This window comes from Gigantopelta aegis, chromosome 7, assembly GCF_016097555.1.
Source record: "Gigantopelta aegis isolate Gae_Host chromosome 7, Gae_host_genome, whole genome shotgun sequence".
In the NCBI taxonomy this organism is placed as follows: Eukaryota; Metazoa; Mollusca; class Gastropoda; order Neomphalida; family Peltospiridae; genus Gigantopelta; species Gigantopelta aegis.
The window spans coordinates 25,301,422-25,326,467 of record NC_054705.1 but is presented as its reverse complement, the minus strand read 5'-3'; the positions used below and the strand labels follow the sequence as shown (position 1 = coordinate 25,326,467).

The following is a 25,046-nucleotide window of genomic DNA, read 5'->3' as shown; positions in this document are numbered from 1 at the left end:
ACTGCTACAAGTAATTAATTTGTAGTTACCATCCGGTTCTAAACACCACGTAGATATATCTCTGATCATATCTCAGATAGCTAGAGCCAGGGTGCCATAGAAACCATTACCGTGGTCATATTAATTAGTCCAGACGGATATACCGAAACTCGTATGAAGTATACCAACCAAAAAAGAAAAGAAAAAAAGGTTAAATTTGTTTTGTTTAACGACACCGCCAGAAAGAAAGAATGAATGAATGTTTAACGACACCCCAGCACGAAAAATACATCGGCTATTGGGTTTCAAACTATGGTAATGCGACACCGCCAGAGCAAAATTGATTAATTATTATCACAGCAGCAAATGATACGCTATATGCACTTTTCCACAAACAGGACATGACATACCACGGCCTTTGATATACCAATTCAGTTATAATTACGCCCGAAACAGTCACCTTATCGTCCATTTACTCTTATTTGCCATATCTATATCTATATCTGTATCTCTCTCTCTCTCTCTCTCTCTCTCTCTCTCTCTCTCTCTCTCTCTCTCTCTCTCTCTCTCTCTCTCTCTCTCTCTCTCTCTCTCTCTCTCTCTCTCTCTCTCTCTCTCTCTCTATCTATATATATATATATAGAGATATAGATATAGATATACATATACATATACATATACATATATACATATATACATACATACATACATACATACATACATACATACATATATATATATATATATAGAGAGAGAGAGAGAGAGAGAGAGAGAGAGAGAGAGAGAGAGAGAGAGAGAGAGAGAGAGAGAGAGAGAGAGAGAGAGAGAGAGAGAGAGAGAGAGAGAGAGAGAGAGAGATAGATATGGGAGATAAGGATAAATATATATATATATGGGAGGGGTATAAAACAATTCCCAAACGAGTTTGATAAATTTCGTATGGCACTCCTGCGAATATTATAATTTATTTATTACCCACAAACTATGAATTCGAAAAAACGTTATTTTTTTTTTAATCACTTCCCAATCGACATTGATAACATTGAGTGATGTGAATTACATGGAGAGAGGTTGGGATTGACATTGATAACATTGAGTGATGTGAATTACATGGAGAGAGGTTGGGATCGGCATTGATAACATTGAGTGATGTGAATTACATGGAGAGAGGTTGGGATCGACATTGATAACATTGAGTGATGTGAATTACATGGAGAGAGGTTGGGATCGGCATTGATAATATTGAGTGATGTGAATTACATGGAGAGAGGTTGGGATCGGCATTGATAACATAGAGTGATGTCAATTACAAGGAGAGAGGTTGGGATCAGCATTGATAACATTGAGTGATGTGAATTACATGGAGAGAGGTTGGGATCGGCATTGATAACATTGTGTGATGTGAATTACATGGAGAGAGGTTGGGATCGACGTGGTATGATTTCAGAGCCCGCGACTGTCGTGCGCTTCCAGTGCGCCGTAACAGTTTTCAATGTATTGTTATGACCAATCACCACTGACCACCTACAAAATCAAATCAACTAAACTGCAATCACACACTAAAGTTATTTTCAGAGCCGGTTTAAGGATCCTTGGGGCCTGTAGCACAAATAGCCTTGGGGCCCCCTTTCCAGGATATATTTTTCAACCCCCTCGGGGAGACAGGGTAAAATGACCCGTGAAAAATAAATGTACACATCACCGCGGGGCCCCCTGAAGCGCGGGGACCGTAGCACGTGCTACTAGGATAAAGCGGCTCTGGTTATTTGAATATAACACAACCACCATATTCTGTGATCTAATGTGAATGTCTTGAGTTTGAACACGAGAAAATTAATAATTTGTGTGCTTTGGTGGTTCGTCTGTATATGCCAAAGTGTTTTGGAGTTGTAATGGTTTCTGTATTAGGAATCTATGAATAATATTCAATATGTGCAATCAGGTAATACGTATTAAGTAACATTAAATTAAGTAAATACTAATTCTGGGGTCTGGGGACTGTGGCTTAACACAACAATATAGTTACAACCCAGCCAGGACCTGTAATACTTCAACTGATCCGGGATATAGCTTTACATGGGTGGAGGGGAGGGGGGGGGGGGGGGGGGATATGTTATGCTAATATAAAGTGCTCAAGTAAGGATGTCAATTGAGAATTAGCTTTGTGGCTTCAAATCCCCTCAATGGAAATTAAATTATCTGTTAATTTAGAACAGTGATTAAAATTCTTCGTGTTAATATAATTGAATTGCACGTGCCTTTTAAACAAAAAAAGAATTAAATGCATATTTCTTTATTATCCGCTGATCAACGTCCCATAGCCGATGATTAATAAATCAATGTGCTCCAGTGATGTCGTTAAACAAAACAAATTTTAAACTTTCTTATCCGTTGAATAAATATTAACGTGAACGGAAAATAACAATAAACATATACATTGTTACTTCAATGACCACGGAAGTAGAAGGGAAGCAACTCGATGCTGTATCTATTCGATTAATTGGTCAAACGGTTAAAGTGACATTCCTGAGTTTTCTGCAATTTGTAAGATGTTATCGACTAACAGAGAATTTTTAACGATTGAAATTACATATCAAATATATTTTCCTGCATACAATATTAGTGGCTGTATATTTATTAAACGTGTTTCTGATCGTTCTAACATTTGTCCTAGGTTAAATGTTATTTATTTCCTGAAATAGTTTTTATTCGTACATACGAAATTATCTGAAGGCAGAATCCAGTTTGGACTTCTTACAAATATTAAGACGACGAAAAACACATTGAATATACAGACACTAATATTCTAAACAAGAAAATATATTTAATAGACAAGTTTAATCGATGAAATATTTTATTAAAGGGACACACCCTAGTTACGTTTATTTGTTAACCATTACGGCGTTGTTTTTCGCTATTAAACCCCATTTTTCACAAATAAAATTGCACTTTACTTACATTTTATTATTTAGAATACACATTTCCATTCACCTGAAGTGCTTTTTGGTAATCCTGATGTTTGTAAAACCACGAAATGTATTTTTTGCATTTTTTCACAAAACGTGTTGTCGAGAAAAAACCGTTAAGCAAGCGAGGTCCAGTCTATTTTTAATGTCACAGACGTTGGTATATCACGTGACCGTTATCATTTTGGTTCGGTTTGTTTTCTCGTGCACGGTTCGCGCAATCAACATCCGATTTGTTGTTGTTCATTTGTGAGATTTTTCTTCACAGTTCGTGAATATTTTCAGTAACAATAAAGTTCAGAGTAAGTAAGTATCTCAATACAAAACGTTACAAACCCTTAAAACCAATAATTTTGGTAAGTCCTACGATATCTGGAGAGGGGATACAACCAGGACAGAACAGTTGGAACATGTCCAAGAGAGGTGAAACGAACGCACCCCAAGTCTGTGAAATTTGTCGTGACGTAGGCATTGTTGTGCTTCTACCGGTGACATCAGAATACTAACTTTCAAAATTATTTCAAGCAATTGGGACATGGGGATTCCCATGGTATTTATCGATATAAAACCTGCTTTTTCACTCCATTTGATAAAAACGTGTTACAGTTTGTAGATTAACCAAATTATAATTTATTTTCGCTGGATGGAACTAGGGTGTGCGGCTTTAATCGGAAACATCTTACAATGCAACAAACTCAGGAATGTCCCTTTAAAGCCAGGAAATGCTCAGCGACATCGATTCATTGGAACCGCATGAAAATAGACTTTTTGAGCATCTGTCATATCACTGACACGTACAACAACAAGGATGTAGCCCAACCATACACGCATCACCCGCTTTCTCGGTAAAAGTAGGTCATCAAGCAACGTCATATCCGATGACGTCATTTTATAACGGTACTTTATATTATTGAGCGTTAATAAAATAAATTATGATCTTGTTTATGTTTTTATAAATAAGTAATGTTAAATTTAATAATAAGGATTTCTGTTATTTCTTTGAGATCCATCGCTGATTCATAGAGAATAATACATGAGTGGCCGTCAGATACCATTTATGTCACGAGTTGTTTTTAAAAATGCCTAACAAGGGAAAGCTATTTTGATACGTTTTTACACAACGAGTTGTGAGATAAATGGTATCTAACGGACACGAATGTATTATTCTATTTCTTACATGTCCTCAGAAAACAGGTTTTAAGCAAAATTTAACATCTTTTTCGACTAAAAGTTATTTACAACCGTTCCACTTGTAGCTGACTGTCAGGCTAACTATACATCACAGTGTAATCGATTTCCACCGCAGCGTTTTTTTATTGGACGTATGGCACTGGTGTCCTGGTCATCACCTAAGAAACACAATTTACGCATCTTTTTGTTTGTTTGTTTATTCCCCCCCCCCCCCCCCCCCCGATGAATCTAAAAGAAATAACAGAAAATCCTTAAGTGTTGCGTTCTGTTGTATTATATCGTATTGCATTACATGTTTATTATATTATGATTTTTTATTTTATTTTTTATTATTATTATTATTACTTTGTTTTGTTAATATTTATTATCCCCAGAAAACTAGGTGATGTCAGGATTGGGGAGCATCGATTCACCACAGTACATGTTTTCATCTTTTACTTTACCCATATAGGTAAAACAATTGGCTATTTCCACTCAGGCCTAAACATACCTTGTGCATTTATTGTACTGAGGGGGCGAGATTTAGCTCAGTCGGTTGACTGTTCGCTTGAGGAGCTTGAGTCGCAGCATCGAACCACCTTGGTAGAACCATTCAACTGATAGGGTTTTTTCTAGTTCCAACAAGTGCACCACGACTGGTATATCAAATGCCGTGGTATGTGTTATTGTCTGCATATAAAACATCCCTTAGTGCGTTAAGAAAAATGTAGCGGATTTTCTCTGATGACGAGTCAACTTTACGATGTTTGACATCCAAAAGGCCGATGATTAATTAATCAATGTGCTCTAGTGGTGTCGTTAAAAAAACAACTATTGTACTATACACACAATAGAAAGTTCTTAAAAGTTTGTAATTTTTCATACTATTATTCTTTTTAAAAAGTGTTGTATATTTTGACCATTTAAAAAAAAAAAAATCCGCTTTTCTACATTTAGTGAAATTAGAACACTTTTAAATTTGGTATCTTATAAATAATTCGTTCTTTAGATGTTCATTATTCGACAAGATATTTTTCACGTTATTATGTATTATATTATATTATATTATATTATATTATATTATATTATAATTTAATGAAATAGTCGTAATTCAGTAAGCACTTCATTTACATGCCCTGTATGAAATACCCACCTCAATCCCGCGTGTATTTTCGTTGGTTTAGTATACTTAGTAACAGCTTGTTTTAGAAAGAACGCTATAATTATTTCTAACACTAAGTCTCACACTGATAACATCTGATCGCCAAAACCGAATTCTCCGACTTAACACCTGACAGTGACACATTCAAGCATTTTGCCTATAAAAGTCGAGTAAATCACATAGAACGTCATTCACCATTCGTCCACGGGTATCCATTGACACTTGGAAGAAAGAACGATAAAGGTAAGATTTTTACAATCATTTTTCGTTTAAACCCTTTACCTGTACCTTTAATATTGCACTAATAACTAAGGTCAGTATCTTTAACGATTTAGACTGCCTAATACTCAGGGTCTGTTAATTAATTTTACACTGCCAGGTGTATGGCGCTGCTTTGTGCTGACTTCAGCCAGACCGAGCGGGAAAAACGCCCGCTAGATTGGTTTGTGCGCTTCACGGTAAACCACGTTACGAACCAATCAAATAGTTCGCGAACGTTAGCGAAACGTTTGCTGGCTGAACTTGGGGCTAGTGTTAAAGTTAAAAGACTTTTAAAAGTTTTATAAGCACTGATTGGTTAATGTATTTCGTTGGTAAGCCTCTGCCCAGATTCTGGGCTGTACCCAACCTTAAAACAATCATTTCAATAAATTGTGGTGATTTCTAGCAAGAGCAGTAGTGTGCAAACATTTCAATAAATGTATGATGATTTCTAGCAAGAACAATAGTGTGCAAACATTTCAATAAATTTGTGATGATTTCTAGCAAGAGCAGTAGTGCGCAAACATTTCAATAAATTTATGGTGATTTCTAGCAAGAGCAGTAGTGCGCAAACATTTCAATAAATTGTGGTGATTTCTAGCAAGAACTGTTGTGTGCACAAATTTCAATAAATTTGTGATGATTTCTAGTGTGAGCAGTAGTGTGCAAACATTTCAATAAATTGTGGTGATTTCTAACAAGAGCAGTAGTGCGCAAACATGATTTCAGCAAGAGCAGTAGTGTGCAAACATAATAAATTTGTGTTGATTTCTAGCAAGAGCAGTAGTGCGCAAACATTTCAATAAATTGTGGTGATGCAAGAGCAGTTTCTAGCAGCAGAGCAGTAGTGCGCAAACATTTCAATAAATTGTGGTGATTTCTAGCAAGAGCAGTAGTGCGCAAACATTTCAATAAATTGTGGTGATTTCTAGCAAGAGCAGTAGTGCGCAAACATTTCAATAAATTGTGATGATTTCTAGCAAGAGCAGTAGTGTGCAAACATTTCAATAAATTGTGGTGATTTCTAGCAAGAGCAGTAGTGCGCAAACATTTCAATAAATTGTGGTGATTTCTAGCAAGAACAGTTGTGTGCAAAAATTTCAATAAATTTGTGATGATTTCTAGTGTGAGCAGTAGTGTGCAAACATTTCAATAAATTGTGGTGATTTCTAACAAGAAAGTAGTGCGCAAACATTTTAGTAAATTGTGGTGATTTCTGGCAAGAACAGTAGTGCGCAAACATTTCAATAAATTGTGGTGATTTCTAGCAAGAACAGTAGTGCGCAAACATTTCAATAAATTGTGTTGATTTCTAGCAAGAGCAGTAGTGCGCAAACATTTCAATAAATTGTGGTGATTTCTAACAAGAGCAGTAGTGCGCACATATTTTATATAAATTGTGATGATTTCTAGTAAGAGAAGTAGTGTGCAAAATTTTAAAATAAATTCACTGTTGCCTGCATTCTATGACATCATTTCAAGTAGGAGTGTTTTGACCTTTAAAACATCATCTTTTCAACGCTTTGTTATAAATATTTGCAATATTAGGCAAACTTGATTTGACTTTTTAGTAAATTGGGGCGGGACGTAGCTCAGTGGTACAGCGCTCGCTTGGTGCGCGATCGGTCTGGGATCGATCCCCGTCGGTGAGCCCATTGGGCTGTTTCTCGTTCCAGCCAGTGCACCACGACTGGTATATCAAAGGCCGTGGTATGTACTATCCTGTCTATGGGATGGTGCATATAAAAAATCCCTTGCTGCTAATCGAAAATAGTAGCCCATGAAGTGGCGACAGTGGGTTTCCTCTCTCAATCTCTGTGTGGTCCTTAACCATATGTCTGACGCCATATGAATAAAATGTGTTGAGTGCATCGTTAAATAAAACATTTCCTTCCTTCACTGTTGTATGCGCTTTGTAAACGATATTTCAAAAACGAACCACATTTGTTTTTGATCTATCAATAAATTCACTTTTGTTTACGTTTTGTTTAGATAATTTTAATATGAGCTACAACTGTTTTGATCTTTTAATAAATTCATTCCTCTACGTTTTATTTAGATAGTTTCAGTATGAAGCGCATTTTCTTTTGATATTTTAATAAATTTACACTTTCGTACCTGCGTCGTGGTTAGATTGTTTGAATATGAAACACAATTGTTTTGATCTATTAATAAATACATTCTTATCTGCGTTTTGTTTAGATACTTTCAATATGAAGTACAATTGTTTTTACCCTTTTAATTAGTTCACTATTTTGTTCTGCATTGCTATATATATATTTGTTTTATATTATTTTCTTTATTATGCTTTATTTTCTTCGTTTTGTCATACATATTTTCAATAAGAAACTGTTTTAATCTTTTAATAAATTCAGTTTTCCTGCGATTTATTATAAATATTTTGAACACGGAGCAGAACTTATTTTAACCTTTTAATAAATTAAGTTTTCTGCGATTTGTGACAGGTTTGGTCTTGTATTAAAGATGCTAAAAAAACCCAACGAAGACCGTTTGACAAATAAATGGGGTATTTTACAATTATGATAACCGTAATTATATTAAATTAACTTTAATGTTGTTGATTTTGTAATTCTTTTCTTGATTATCACAAGTATAGAAACACATATATACTTTAGAAACACCCCGTTTTTCTGCTACAGAGGTCTAGTTACTTCTGACTAACGTGTGCATTCTTCGTGCATTTTAGTTGCTATATAGTAATTCTATAAATGTTTTTAGAACAAGATTTGGAATTTACAATATTACTCAATATCTCAAGCCACGTGAGTATAAAACAAATATAAATGTGGCAATTATTTGTCCCTTACCGGTCCAAGTTTCATTTCCGTCTTTCTATCTATCTGTCTGTCTGTCCGTCCGTCTGTCCCACACATAGTTTTCCGGATGTTTTTTTTATAATGCATTAAAATACTGAGATAACGTTTTGTATATATCTTTAGCATGTACTGTTACAAATCAGGTTTGACTTTCGTGGTGATTTACCCATTTCGTAGATAGCTATGGCCCTTGAACTTAGGAGATACGGTAAGTTGTTTTCCGGACTTTTCTACGCAATGCCTCAAGATATTAAGCTGAAATTTTGTGTATATTTTGATCAGGCTTTGCTGCAGAGTTATCTCTCTTGAAGTTAGGAGATAGGAAAATGTGTTGTGCTTGTATTGCATTAGTAGTGCTCCCAGATTGTTTTTTTTTTTACGGAATAAACTTTCTAAAAAACCCCATAAAGCTGCTATAACTAAGGGTTGGATAAAGTTTAAAGTTTGTTTTGTTTAACGACACAACTAGAGCACGTTGATTTATTAATCATCGGCTATTGAATGTCAAACATTTGATCATCTTCACATATAGTCTTAGAGAGGAAACCCGCTGCAATTTATCATTTGTAGCAAGGGATCTTTTATATGCACCATGCCACAGACATGATAACACATACACCAGCCTTTGATATACCAGGTCCTGCTACACTGGCTGGAGCGAGAAATAGCCCAATGGACCCACCGGCGAGGATCGATCATAAACCAATCGCGCATCAGGCGGACGCTTTACCACTGGGCTACGTCTCGTCCCTACCTACAAGTAAGGGTAGGAGACACCTATAAGTAAGGGTAGGAGACACCTATAAGTAAGGGTAGGAGACACCTATAAGAAAGGGTAGGAAGACACCTACAAGTAAGGGTAGGAGACACCTATAAGTAAGGGTAGGAGACACCTATAAGTAAGGGTAGGAGACACCTATAAGTAAGGGTAGGAGACACCTATAAGTAAGGGTAGGAGACACCTATAAATAAGGGTAGGAGACACCTATAAATAAGGGTAGGAAGACACCTACAAGTAAGGGTAGGAGACACCTATAAGTAAGGGTGGGAGACACCTATAAATAAGGGTAGGAAGACACCTACAAGTAAGGGTAGGAGACACCTATAAATAAGGGTAGGAAGACACCTACAAGTAAGGGTGGGAAGACACCTATAAATAAGGGTAGGAAGACACCTACAAGTAAGGGTAGGAGACACCTATAAATAAGGGTAGGAAGACACCTATAAATAAGGGTACGAAGACACCTACAAGTAAGGGTAGGAAGACACCTATAAATAAGGGTAGGAAGACACCTACAAGTAAGGGTAGGAAGACACCTATAAATAAGGGTAGGAAGACACCTACAAGTAAGGGTAGGAAGACACCTATAAATAAGGGTAGGAAGACACCTATAAATAAGGGTAGGAAGACACCTACAAGTAAGGGTAGGAAGACACCTATAAATAAGGGTAGGAAGACACCTACAAGTAAGGGTAGGAAGACACCTATAAATAAGGGTAGGAAGACACCTATAAATAAGGGTAGGAAGACACCTACAAGTAAGGGTAGGAAGACACCTATAAATAAGGGTAGGAAGACACCTATAACTAATAAGTAAGGGTAAGACGATATCGAAGCACGTGTTTTGTTCCAGCACGTTCCAGCCAATACTCAACAATTGGTGTGACAAAGCCCGTGGTATGTCCTATCCTGTCCGTGGGATGGTGCATATAAAAGATCCCTTGCTGCTAATCCAAAAGAGTAGCCCATGAAGAGGCGACAGCGGGTTTCCTCTCAATATATCTGTGGTCCTAAACCATATGCACGACGCCATATAACCGTAAATAAAATGTGTTAAGTGCATCGTTAAATGAAACATTTCATTCCTTGTAGATGAAGTTCATTCTGCTGTTGCTGTTGGTGACTATGTTCGTCGTCAACCACGAGGCCGACGCGTGGAGAAGGTGGAGGTTACGACGAATCGTTCGGGTTGCGTCGAGAATCTACCGATATTATCGTATCTACAGGGACATCACGGGCAAGCGAGGTGGGCTACTAGTATTCAAAAGCGTTTTCTACATGTCTATCTAACATTAGCCATATAAAAAGTTAAAAAGTGTGTTCATTTTTGGTTTGTTTAACGACAAACATTTGGTTATTCTGACATATAGTCTTATAAAGGAAACCCGCTACATTTTTCCATTAACAACAAGGGCTCTTTAATGGGCACCATCGCACAGATGAGATAGCACATACCACGACCTTCGATATACCAGTCGTGGTGCACTGGCTGGAACGAGAAATAGCCCAATGGACCCATATAAAAAGTGACACATCACATTTAATCTTCTTCTGAAAAGAAAATCTTGATCGAAGGACAAAGAGAGGAAACCCGTTGCCACCATATAGACTTCTCTTGTCAAAAGCTGCACAGGAGAAAATATTAACTTAATGTAGGAAGTAAGCAAGCAGCCAGACAAGCTAGCAAACAAATAAACAAACAAACCAACAAACAAACAAATAAACAAACCAACAAACAAACAAATACACAAACAAACAAACAAATACACAAACAAACAACAAATAAATAAATAAATAAATATCTAATACATAATTGTGACAAAATACATTTATCTATGACAATGTGTAAACATGTAAACATTTTGTAACGTTTACTTTATTTATTTTTTAAATTAACATTTAGATATCGCGGGCTTTGACAAAAACCTGGACGGTCTTGTGGATCTGTCCGAGCTAGAAGATGTCTTATCAACCAGGGACGCTCGGGAAATCTTGGAAATGGCGGACGATGATGGTGAGTTGGGAAAAACTTTTGTTTAGTTTAACGACACCACTAGAGCATATTGATTAATTGAAGACGATAACACACACATAGAAGATCAGACTGCTTGCCTTTGATCCTGGCAAGTGGGACAGTGTGGCAGGAAGTGATCCAAATACACTTGTCAAATATTTGGTAGTTTTGACGTATAGCCTTAGAAAGGAAACCCGCTATATTATTCTATTAGTGCATATTAGAACATAGCAAGACCTTTGATATACTAGTCGTGGTGCACTGGGTGAAATGAGAAATAGCCGACGTGGATTGACCCTAGTCCGGCCCGTGTGTACACTTGTGTAATAAGACGTAAACTATAAAAACACGTGGGTTTACCTCTCTATCGTTCAGGAGACTCCCAGATCACTATGGTTACCACTATTACCGGCCCGTGTGTACACTTGTGTAATAATATGTAAACTATAATAACACTTGGGTTTACCTCTCTATCGTTCAGGAGACTCCCAGATCACTATGGTTACCACTATTACCGGCCCGTGTGTACACTTGTGTAATAAGACGTAAACTATAATAACACTTGGATTGACCTCTCTATTGTCCAGGAGACTCCCAGGTCACTATGGTTACCACTATTACCGGCCCGTGTGTACACTTGTGTAATAAGACGTAAACTATAAAAACACGTGGGTTTACCTCTCTATCGTTCAGGAGACTCCCAGGTCACTATGGCTACCACTATTACCGGCCCGTGTGTACACTTGTGTAATAAGACGTAAACTATAATAACACTTGGGTTTACCTCTGTATCGTTCAGGAGACTCCCAGATCACTATGGTTACCACTATTACCGGCCCGTGTGTACACTTGTGTAAAAGACGTAAACTATAATAACACTTGGGTTTACCTCTCTATCGTTCAGGAGACTCCCAGATCACTATGGTTACCACTATTACCGGCCCGTGTGTACACTTGTGTAATAAGACGTAAACTATAATAACACTTGGGTTTACCTCTCTATCGTTCAGGAGACTCCCAGATCACTATGGCTACCACAATTACCGGCCCGTGTGTACACTTGTGTAATAAGACGTATACTATAAAAACACGTGGGTTTACCTCTCTATCGTTCAGGAGACTCCCAGGTCACTATGGTTACCACTATTACCGGCTCGTGTGTACACTTGTGTAATAAGACGTAAACTGTAATAACATTTGGATTGACCCTAGTCCGGCCCGTGTGTACACTTGTGTAATAAGACGTAAACTATAATAACACGTGGGTTTACCTCTCTATCGTTCAGGAGACTCCCAGGTCACTATGGCTACCACAATTACCGGCCCGTGTGTACACTTGTGTAATAAGACGTAAACTATAATAACACGTGGGTTTACCTCTCTATCGTTCAGGAGACTCCCAGGTCACTATGGCTACCACAATTACCGGCCCGTGTGTACACTTGTGTAATAAGACGTAAACTATAATAACACGTGGGTTTACCTCTCTATCGTTCAGGAGACTCCCAGGTCACTATGGCTACCACAATTACCGGCCCGTGTGTACACTTGTGTAATAAGACGTAAACTGTAATAACACTTGGGTTTACCTCTCTATCGTTCAGGAGACTCCCAGGTCACTATGGCTACCTGTAATTACCGGCCCGTGTGTACACTTGTGTAATAAGACGTAAACTGTAATAACACTTGGGTTTACCTCTCTATCGTTCAGGAGACTCCCAGGTCACTATGGTTACCACTATTACCGGCCCGTGTGTACACTTGTGTAATAAGACGTAAACTATAATAACACGTGGGTTTACCTCTCTATCGTTCAGGAGACTCCCAGGTCACTATGGCTACCACAATTACCGGCCCGTGTGTACACTTGTGTAATAAGACGTAAACTATAATAACACTTGGGTTTACCTCTCTATCGTTCAGGAGACTCCCAGGTCACTATGGCTACCACAATTACCGGCCCGTGTGTACACTTGTGTAATAAGACGTAAACTATAATAACACGTGGGTTTACCTCTCTATCGTTCAGGAGACTCCCAGGTCACTATGGCTACCACTATTACCGGCTCGTGTGTACACTTGTGTAATAAGACGTAAACTATAATAACACGTGGGTTTACCTCTCTATCGTTCAGGAGACTCCCAGGTCACTATGGCTACCACTATTACCGGCTCGTGTGTACACTTGTGTAATAAGACGTAAACTATAATAACACTTGGATTGACCTCTCTATTGTCCAGGAGACTCCCAGGTCACTATGGTTACCACTATTACCGGCCCGTGTGTACACTTGTGTAATAAGACGTAAACTGTAATAACACTTGGATTGACCTCTCTATTGTCCAGGAGACTCCCAGGTCACTATGGTTACCACTATTACCGGCCCGTGTGTACACTTGTGTAATAAGACGTAAACTATAATAACACTTGGATTGACCTCTCTATTGTCCAGGAGACTCCCAGATCACTATGGTTACCACTATTACCGGCCCGTGTGTACACTTGTGTAATAATATGTAAACTATAATAACACGTGGGTTTATCTCTATATTGTTCAGGAGACTCCCAGGTCACTATGGAAGAGTTCCAGAAGGTGCTCACACAGATGAATCAACTGGAGTGAACACACAAAGGACAGTTGCAGAAGTAATCATTTCGGTGAGTTAGAAAAGGGTTGACGCGGAAACAAAGCACACGAATACGCACACACTCACGCATGTACTCACCGCCATTGAGCCGTTATCACTGTACATGGATACGAACCCAGTACCCACCAGCCTTAAGACCGATGACGTAATCACTATAACAGAGAGGCCGGTTATAATTTATGTTTTATCACGTCATTAAGAATGCACACTCATACATTTGTTAAAGGTATACATATATGCACACTCATGCATTCACATACATATATATATATATATATATATATATATATATATATATATATATATATATATGTACACCCACACACACACATATATATGCACACCTATGCATACACACATATATGCATACCCATGCATACACACACAATTATGCACACCCATGCATACACACACATATGCATACCGATGCACAGACACACACACACACACACAATTATGCACACCCATGGATACACACACATATGCACAGCTATGCATAGACACACGTATATGCACACCCATGCATACACAATTATATGCACACCCATGCATATATACAAACATATATATGCACATCCATTCATACGCACACATATATGCACTCTTAACACAACACATATAGCGCACACTGCAATTATTTTCATGTACCAAAAACAAATTACTTAAAGTTATGTAAGGTGTTTTAGCACATTCTAGAACGTTCCGATTTTAAAACTATTAAATAAAAAATGTTGATACCATAAAACGCTGTACCGTACAATGTGGTAACGTAGTTATATAAAGTATAGACCGAACAGAGCACTAAACATATGTTGTTAGTCTACAGTTAGTTACAACAACTAACATAAGTAACTGAGTTTGTTAATTGATTAATGCGTGTTTCTTCTCTTCTTTTTCAGTTCTTTCTAAACATCCACAAAGAACTGACTGTTAATGATATTCTGGTCGTGTGTCTACACAGAAATAAAATCTGCAACAAAAATATCTCAATTGTACTTATTTATTTTATTATTATTATTATTATTATTATTATTATTTTGATCGTGTAGTGGGGGTACCACAACTCTGCCGTGTAATATAACGGGTTTATCGGAACGTTCGTCACTTGTTATTTGTCATTTGTAATCGTTACCAGTAGTAAGGACCGGTCTATAGGGTATATCGATTACACTATTGCATCATCCAAGATGGCCGCCAAACTGCGCACTGGGGGGGGGGGGGGTGTGATGCAATACTGACGCCACTAGGCCCCGCCTCAAGAAGGATGTATACACATTTATTTGAAGAACTGATGTTATACTGACGTCACTAGGCCCCGCCTCCAGAAGGGTGCGTACACGTGTATTTTAAGAACTGACTGGTGAAATACTGACGTCCCTCTTACAGTGTACATCGTAGTTTTTATTTTAAACCCTGATGTAATGATCAATACAGTATTTTTTCCGAATGTGTATTTGAAGACAATGATTACTTAAAAGACATATGTTAATTAATATCCCCCACCCCCTTATATTATATATAAAGATACCGTTCATGACACCCAACTTTGAATACAGGTATACTAGAGAAGAAAAAATAATGATGGGATGTGAAACGATAATAAATGATACATTGATATTTGTATTGTATATACATTTAGCAGCAAAACCACTCCTATGTATTCTTGTTTAGTATTTCCCTATATCACGAAATAGAATATTTCCGCCGTATAAAATAGTAGAAACAATAAAAGTCAACTGAATATGTTTTGATATATATTATATGTACACAATTCAATTCCTCACTATGCTAATAACTAAACACAGTCAACTGTTTCCAAATACAATCATGTGTTTTACGATAGTCATTACTGCTTGATGCGCTGGCCCTAATACTTGACCACTTAAAAAATTTGAGAAATGATTTACAGAGTGAGACTGAAACCGGATACGCACACTTATGTTTGGACTGTAGACGTGATAAAAACCAGAAGAAAACAAAGACCACGTGTACTACAGTGCACTGTACGTCTTTAACTCTGATCCATGAATGTTTCTCTTATGAAACAAACAGTTATATATTATTGCTGTATAATTATATTAAAATTAAATTATTGATTTCGGTTTACAGTTCACAAAAATGGCAAAATTAGAGAACTTCTTGGACCTAAGATACTCAAAAGTCATACGAAACTATTTCGACTCAGCTATTTTGTGTGATACGCACACCATTCAAAATGCAAAAGATTTCTTTGACTTTGCGTGTTATACACTAGAAATACCAAAGTCGGGTATTTACAAACGTAGTGTGTATAATCGAAGTGTTTACATGGAAATACAATGATATGTCTGAAGTTTCCACCGTGTTTAGCTTAAATGAATACTAGTATAACCTGTATGCAGGCCACACAAAATGAAGCGTTTATTAAATGTGGGAGAAACAGGCCCGTACGCAGGATTTTTAATGGGTGGGTGCGAATTGCTCATGATGGGACCAATCAACATAAAAATAACCCCTCAAAACAACATTATTTAAATTTAATAGAGAAAAGTGGACCTTTAGTAATTTGGGGGGGGGGGGTACACACCCGTCGCACCCCCCCCTCCCCCCTGCGTACGGGCCTGGAGAAATGTGTATAAACTTAAGTGCTTTGCGACGAAACACATTTCCATTAAAATCGAAAGTAAACCAAAACTGACGCAACGCAAAAATTGAAGTGTTTTTATAATTGCCAATTTTTCTGACGTTTTTGACGTTACGTAAATTGATAGCAATACCGTGCGCAACGTCTTTATTTAACGATGCACTCAACACATTTTATGTACGGTTATATGGCGTCAGACATATGGTTAAGGACCACACAGATATTGAGAGAGGAAACCCGCAGTCGCAACTTTATGGGTTACTCTTTTTCGATTAGCAGCATGGGATCTTTTATATGCATCATTTCACAGACAGAATAGCACATACCACGGCTTTTGATATACCAGTCGTGGTGCACTGGCTGAAAAGAGAAACAGCTCAATGGGCCCACCGACGGGGGTCGATCCCAGACTGACAGCACATCAGGCGAGCACTGTATCAGTGGGCTACGTCCCGACCCCGCTCTCTTAAGGTGCAATCAGTCGGCTTATATGGACTCGGATTTCCTTCACTCAACCAGTGCCCCACGACTTTTTAAATCTCTAAACTGGTTTATAAAGATGCAGTAAAATGTCAAATGTAGATATTATACAAAGTAATTGAAAAAACTTACTTTGCCAAACTCGGGTATATTATTATTTTATGGTCCTGATGAAGTGTTTTTAATACCTGATTATATCAACGTCATAAGGTATTTTTCAAGAAGCATATGATGCAAATTAAGCTGTAAAATCAATTTCGTACTTATTTTTACATTTTTCTCATGTAGTTTCGTGTTTTAAAATTTGCATTATGGGCCGGGTAAAATCCTCACTTCGTCCTGGCTGGGAATAAAACGCGAATCAAAACGCGTAGGACAGGGTGCTGTTAAAACAAAATAAAACAAAACAAAAGTAGTACTTTCGATCACAATGGCTAACTCAATGCAGTAACCACTGTGACTGTATCATGTACTAGCGTCATTGCGAAATGGTTTATTATCCTGTTATCAAGTACCTATGGGTCGGAGTGATCATCTTATAGTCTATCTCCAAAGTGTGTATAGTCTCCATCCTAGTGTGTGTGTGTGTGTGTCTCTCTCTCTCTCTCTCTCTCTCTCTCTCTCTCTCTCTCTCTCTCTCTCTCTCTCTCGGCGAGATGTAGCCCAGTGGTAAAGCGCTCGCTTGATGCGCGGTCGGTTTGGTATCGATCCCCATTGGGCCATTTCTCGCTCCAGCCAGTGCACCACGACTGGTACATCAAAGGCCGTGGTATGTGCTATCCTGTCTATGGGACGGTGCATATAACATATCACTTGCAGCTAATCGAAAAGAGTAGCCCATGAAGTGGCGACAGCGGATTTCCTCCCTCAATATCTGTGTGGTCCTTAATCATATGTCCGACGCCATATAACCGTAAATAAAATGTGTTGAGTGCGTCCTTAAATAAACCATTTCCTCTCTCTCTCTCTCTCTCTCTCTCTCTCTCTCTCTCTCTCTCTCTCTCTCTCTCTCTCTCTCTCTCTCGTTTTTGTTGGGTGTCCAAACATGTTAATATCAGGGGCACTGAAAAGGCAGATTTAGATGTCGTCTGCTTTGGATTTGGAATGGTAAGTGGCAGTCCTCTTATAGGTGGTGCAAGAAGGATGTGTCATGTTCGCTTTATTCTGTATAATGATCATCAATCTCAGTGTGAACACTGTCAGTATATTCTGAAAGTTCACCACATTTTGGTGGATTGTAGTAATCAAATAATTCTAAAGTTTTCAAAACATTTTATTTAATTTGTTATACAAATAATTAATATACATGTATACTTATCTGTTATACAAATATTTTACTACAGCTCTTCACATTTTGTTTTCACATATTTATATAATTTTAATTTTCATGTAATCCCTTTTATCCACTTACCACAATTTATGTTTGACATCCAATAACCGATGATTAATAAATCAATGTGCTCTAGTCGTGTCGTTAAACAAAACAAAGTTTAACTTTTATTAAATGGGTAAAAACGTGTTTGCATTTTACAGTGGTAAATACTACAGCTGAAAGAACAGTGGGTGGTGTACTATTCAATGAACGGACGTCCCCCACACATCTCCCCTGCTGAAGTAGAAAAACAACACAATAATGGACAGTTCTGTATAACAAAACAACAACCTGTCTGACTTGCCTATTTACTTGTATAGAATTTCCAGAATATGTTTTTATAAAATGATGAAATTAGAAAATATTATTTTATTTAAAGGCGAAAACTGCTGTCAGACATGTTTATAATATTTTAAATTAAGATAAATTATGATTATAATATTTCTAAGCCAGCCAGATATTTTGTAAAAGTACATTAAAAATTACATTTTATTACGTCGCTTGCGATTTGTTTTGCATGTATATACTGAATTTATATCGTACAAAGACAACTGAATATGTATGGGTTTATAAATATATTGTTCTAATATCATAATTAATGCTATTTGCTGTTTTTATTCCAAATGTTACTTCTTTTTGTAAATAGGAAAATAATAGGTCTGACTGTTTACCCCAAGATACCCCAAGACACCCCTAGTTACCACAAGACATCATAAAAAAACTCAATTAAAGTACTAAGTGGAAAATGATATAAAAAATAATTTTATGCCTCATGTTTCTTAAATTATGTTCGTGTTTATATCCAATTAAGGTTCAAGCACACTGTCCTGGGCACACACCTCAGCTATCTGTGCTGTCTGTCCAAGACAGTGGGTTAATAGTTGTTAGTTGGTTAGTTGTTAGTGAGAGAGAAGTCGGTGTAGTGGTCTTACACCTACTCATTGAGTCATTAAAACTCGCTCTGGGTGGGAGCCGATACCGGGCTGCGAATCGTGTACCTACCAACCTTATGTCCGAAGGCTTAACCACGACACCACCGAGGCCGGTGTGCCTCACGTTAATATTAACAGCCGATTGCTAAGGGAGATAATCCAGTGCAGTATCTCAATTCCTTCACTCGGAGCGTCCAGGTACAATTAAATAAACATACTCATAACCATTTATTACATACCTGTTCAATCGTACTATAGTGATAAAGACATTTTAAATCCGCGTAATACATTTATTTTGTATTACACATATGTGCAATCTGGACCGGAACTTTTAAATGGGGAATTCCCTTTTTATTTTTAATGCAGTTAGCGCCCTATATTTACTGACGTCATATATGATTTACAAATTACGTCACATTGTATTTGAAACATTACACAAGGCTGCCACAGAGTATGATTCTTAACGTTAAGCAAATCCATGAAAGGAGTTTTGATCATAGATTTAACAAAGTTGTTATGACGTTAAATTAAAACCCGTTTTTGTAAAACATAAAAGAAGGTATGTAATAAATAAAGAACTTCACATACGTTGTTTCCGCTTCCTATTTATTGCACTCGTTTATTTTGCGAAAGAACATACCATATATATTCTTGCGCAAAATAAACTCGTGCAATAAATAGGAAGCGAAAACAACGTATAGGAAGTTCTGTATATGTATCCAACTATGTCTAGGCCACACCACCAGGAGGCGCTCTTCTCATGGCCTTTAAAAAAATATATATATAATAATAATAATAATAATAATTTAAAGGGACTATCTTGAGCTTTCCGCCCTAGCAAGATTGCGTTTGCACCCTACTAAATCATATTAATATATTTACCTTTGCTCGACAACCAATAGTCAATCTCGATTTTTTTTTTTTTGTATACTGGGGTGTCGTTAAACATTCATTCATTCATCAGTTCATTAATACATTTCCCTATAATAAAATAGGCACACGGTGCACATTCATTAAATAAGAACTAAACATTTTCCTTGTCCGATTCGAACTAAAACACACCCTGCGTTTTCCATTTTTAACCCCCCCCCCCAAAAAACCCCCCAAAAACAACAACAAACAAACAACAAACAACAAAAAACCCCCACAAAAAAACAAAAAAAAACAAAACAACAACAACAACAAAAACAAACAAACAAACAAACAAACAACAACTATCTTACCTTAACATGTTTTGGGTTATTTTGTGGGTGTCATGTGGGTTTTTTGAGGTGTCTTGGAGTATTTTGGGGTGTCTTGGGAGTAAATAGTGGAACCGGAAAAAGGGTTTAATATACATGTATCTATATATATATACCGGCCCCGGTGGCGTCGTGGTACACCATCGGTCTACAGGCTGGTAGGTACTGGGTTCGGATCCCAGTCGAGGCATGGGATTTTTAATCCAGATACCGACTCCAAACCCTGAGTAAATGCTCCGCAAGGCTGAATGGGTAGGTGTAAACCACTTGCACCGACCAGTGATCCATAACTGGTTCAACAAAGGCCATGTTTTGTGCTATCCTGCCTGTGGGAAGCGCAAATAAAATATCCCTTGCTGCTAATCGGAAGAGTAGCCCATGTAGTGGCGACAGCGGGTTTCCTCTGTGTGGTCCTTAACCATATGTCTGACGCCATATAACCGTAAATAAAATGTGTTGAGTGAGTTGTTAAATAAAACATTTCTTTCTTTTCTACATATATATATATATATATATATATATATATATATATATATATATATATATATATATATATATTGTAATGGACCCTATTAGTGTGCCCATTAATTAGTATGAGTCTATACGAAATCACGTGATTAACACGTTAATGGCAAACAGCTGATTTTTACACTAGCTGAGAGTAAATTTATTTTACTTAATACGACGATATTTCGATTAACTGGTTACTCTGTACTTGTTGGTACTGGTTTCAATGTACTCTAAATTATGTGATTTCCCTTAATTAATGATATTTTGGACTATTTATTCCTATTTATGCGCCTATTGTAAAAAAAAATAGTTTATTGTCCCCAGCTCATTTTGACGATGCCAGGGTTGGAGTGCCCTGATTCATCGCCTCACAGAATATGAATTGGATTATACACGCTAAATACTGGGAGTACATACACTTTGTGGTAGTATGCTGATTATAGTAATAGTAATACTTATACAAATAATGTAAATGATGATATATCTAATATTAATGCATATGCACATGCAGATAGTAATATTAATAACGCATTATAAATGGCTAGTTAATAGAAATATATTTAAATAGGCTGGTTGATGTAATGGGGATATAAAATAAATATATAAGTTTAGAAAGAAGGATTGTTAAAAGAAAAGCTATAGTAGTAATTATAGTAATAAGTAATAATGTCAAAATTCACGTCAAGCGCTCACTTGATAATTGTTTCTATTTTCTTCCATCAAATTACTTTCTTGACTGAAGAGTCGTTTCCATGGTGCCCAGATTGTATTATACTGTTCATATTTACAGTTTTTAAAAAGAATATATTTTTCTACTTCGTATTTATTTTTATAAAATTTCATTTTTTCCCCCATTTTTGTCTTGTATATATAATATTTAATATTAACAACCAGTTTATAAATTGTCTTTTATATCGCCTATTTGTCCAAATAAAATAATTGTTTTATTTAATTTTATTTGAATTCCTTTTTTGTTTAAAATCCAATTTACAACAGCATGCCACAGATCAGTCACTTTATTACAATAGTAAATTAAATGTGTTAATGTTTCTGGTGAACTGCCACAGAACGTACATTCATTAGTATCTATGTATTTAATTTTATGTAAACAAGTATTAGTTGTTAGTATCTGGTGTATAATTCTGTATTAAAACCATATCAAAGTTGTATCTTTGAGACTTATAAAAGTCACTCTATAATAGTTTGCCCATTCTTTTGAGTCAAAAAGCAAAACCTTGGTTTCTACATCTTACTTGTTGGTGTAATAATTTCGTGATTTAATAATTTATACATGTCTTTAATACCTGTTTGACTTTTAAGAATAATATTAAATTTTACCGGAAATAAAGGATTAGTTAGCAATGTAAAGTAGCCATTTCGAAATTAAGTTTGGATTCCTTCTGGTTACATAACCTATCAAACATTCTGGGGTTGAGAGAGTTATATCCCCATGATAATAGCTTTGTTTTATATTGTATTTAGTGTAGTGTGTGAATGTGTATGTTTGTATTCACTGCTGTGTTCTCTATATTTGAATACACATGTCCATGTTTGCAAGGGTGTGGATTTGTTTAATACTTTTTTTGTATTCAACACTTCTTTTCCACTTCTATCTGTTCTTCACGTATTTTTACAAACTTCTATTTATCTTTGCCAAAGCCACGTCAAGCTTTTATAGCCAATCCTCGAATATTGCATCCAGTAGTAGTATTATCTGGATAGGGAATGGTACCACATATCAGATCCAGTATCAACAAATTCGAAATATAGAAAATTCCACCTATAAAAGTAAACGTAATCATTTAAGATGGCGTGTGTGAAAATAATGACGGTAAACTGTCAGGGACTAGGAGACCCTGAAAAACGTCAAGACGTACTTAATTACTTAAAATGTAAAAAATTATAATGTTTATTGTCTGCAAGATACCCTCTTCAGAGTAGAACTAGAACCATATATAAAAACACAATGGGGATATAAATGTGTGTTTAATTCTTACGTTGAAAATGCAAGAGGAGTAGCCATTATGTTTAATAATAACTTAGAATATGAAATACACAAAATAGAAAAAGACAATTCGGGCAACTTCATATTGATAGATATCACTATAGGAGGAGAGAGCATTATTCTCACTACCTTATACGGACCAAATAGAGATAAAAAAAACCCATCCATTTTTATTAACATAATATCCACATACATAATAAGAGAGACATAAGTATAATACATAGTTACATGAAGATTTAATATATCAATTTGTTTTCTTCTCTCCACAGAGACAAAAAACAACAACACCAACCCAGCAAGAGAGGCCAATTATGTACTCAAAATTCGGGCCAAAAAAACCCACCCAAAAAAACAAACCCAACCAAACTAAAACCTACATTTTAAATAAGTTGTGGCAAATTGACCAGAATTTGGTGAATCTATCAGAATTACAGGAACAAAAAGCGATAGTCTTTGTTATATAATAGTAATCGGTCAACTCTTTCTGAATCCAGTTCAAATTGGGTGCATATGCATTGTAATGACTTTTGAATAATAAGTGTTTAGTAACCAAAACAATTGCATTAATTGGATCATTATTTCAAGTTAAAAAACCAAGAGTAACATTTTGTTTATTAAATTTACTATTACTACCAGTTTTTATATAAATCCAGTTTTGAATATCAGTCCAGATAGAGTTGACCAATGTACATTCCCAAAACAATTGAGTCATGGTACCAAGTTCTAAATTACAAAAACTACACATTGGAGAAGAAATATAACCAATTTTGTATAGATATGTATTTAATGGAAGTATAGTATGGATTATTTTAAACTGAAACCAACGTAACTCACTGCTTTCCGTGCATCGTAATGGAATTGTATTTATCATTACCCATTTAGCATCAGAAAAAATACAATTTAATATTTTTTCCAATTTTAAGTTACATGCTAATTTTGAAAAAGATGAACTTAATAATTTATTATAATAATATCTACTTCCTCTAACAGCTGTTTTCAATTGTCTCATATTGTATGGTAATATGGGAGAGGTAATTTTATTTATCTGTTTAACTTTACACAATTTAAGATATTGTTTACTACACTAATAACACCTTGGTATGTTAGAAAATCAATATTGAGCTTATATATAGATTTAAATTCGTTGTAAGATAAAAAAAAAAAAAGTAACTTAATAAGTCGTTAATAAATTTTACTCCAACCTCATACCAATCCTTATAAAATAAAGTGTTTCCATTTATCTTTATATTGTTGTTATTCAAAATATACTCTGTCAATATCTCTTCAGATGTCATCTTAGATTTGCATTTTTTAAGATATGAACTCCATGCTATTAATGTATCTCGCCAAAAACAATTATAAATATACTGAGAATATCGATATATTCTTTCAGAGTCAAATTCCATTACATTGGTTAAAAATGTATACTTTTGAATAATTAATTCCTTCCATTTTAAAGACCGTTTTAAAGACCATTTCCATTTTTCAAATAGAAATAATCCTAAATTTTATGAAAATATTTTTAACAATTTAGAAGATTTCCAAACTGATAAATATATAATTTGTGGCGATTATAATTTAGTACTGAATCAAAATTTAGATACCAAACACTATAAATATATTAATAATCCTAATTCATGTAATACAATTATAGAAACGGCAAAAACGTAAAATTAATTGTTGTATAATATTAAGTATTGCTGTGCTCCACTAATTCCGTTTGGGGCAGAGGTAAACTCAAATATTTACTGTAAGAAAACTAAGAAAACAATGTTCGAAGCAAGTCCAACGGCCGACTCGATGTTTGTCTTATAAATTGTACGGCTAATATGTATTTGATTTTGGGGCAGTAAAGTGCACATGAATACTGTATAATAGTAGATTCTAGATCTATTGACGGCAGAACCTGCCCCACGATATTTACAAGATTTTCTTTGTGTAATAGATCCGATCTCGTGTATTGTGACGCGACGTGACGTGAATTACGTGACGCGAATGGTTAGATGACGTAATGTGACGTCATATGAAAAGTATAAAAAGAACAAAGGAACCTTTATTTAGGCC

General features: G+C 36.1%; 1 protein-coding gene across 1 annotated transcript; it reads left to right on the top strand.

Moving 5' to 3' along the window:
• The first annotated feature begins 5,466 nt into the window (after positions 1 to 5,466).
• On the top strand, positions 5,467 to 14,803 carry LOC121376864. The gene is made up of 5 exons (XM_041504646.1): positions 5,467 to 5,520; positions 10,249 to 10,402; positions 11,060 to 11,170; positions 13,730 to 13,829; positions 14,719 to 14,803. Exons 2-4 carry the CDS (start codon positions 10,249 to 10,251, stop codon positions 13,792 to 13,794), a joined length of 330 nt encoding a protein of 109 aa, XP_041360580.1. The 5' UTR covers positions 5,467 to 5,520; the 3' UTR covers positions 13,795 to 13,829; positions 14,719 to 14,803.
• Positions 14,804 to 25,046: the final 10,243 nt, after the last annotated feature.

What these genes read in the sequence shown, in the direction of transcription:
- LOC121376864 (XM_041504646.1), top strand. Translation starts at nt 10,249, where the DNA reads ATGAAGTTCATTCTGCTGTTGCTGTTGGTGACTATGTTCGTCGTCAAC. An exon ending in GGACATCACGGGCAAGCGAG is followed by an intron (nt 10,403 to 11,059) that starts GTGGGCTACTAG and finishes ATTAACATTTAG; the next exon opens with ATATCGCGGGCTTTGACAAA. An exon ending in GGAAATGGCGGACGATGATG is followed by an intron (nt 11,171 to 13,729) that starts GTGAGTTGGGAA and finishes TATATTGTTCAG; the next exon opens with GAGACTCCCAGGTCACTATG.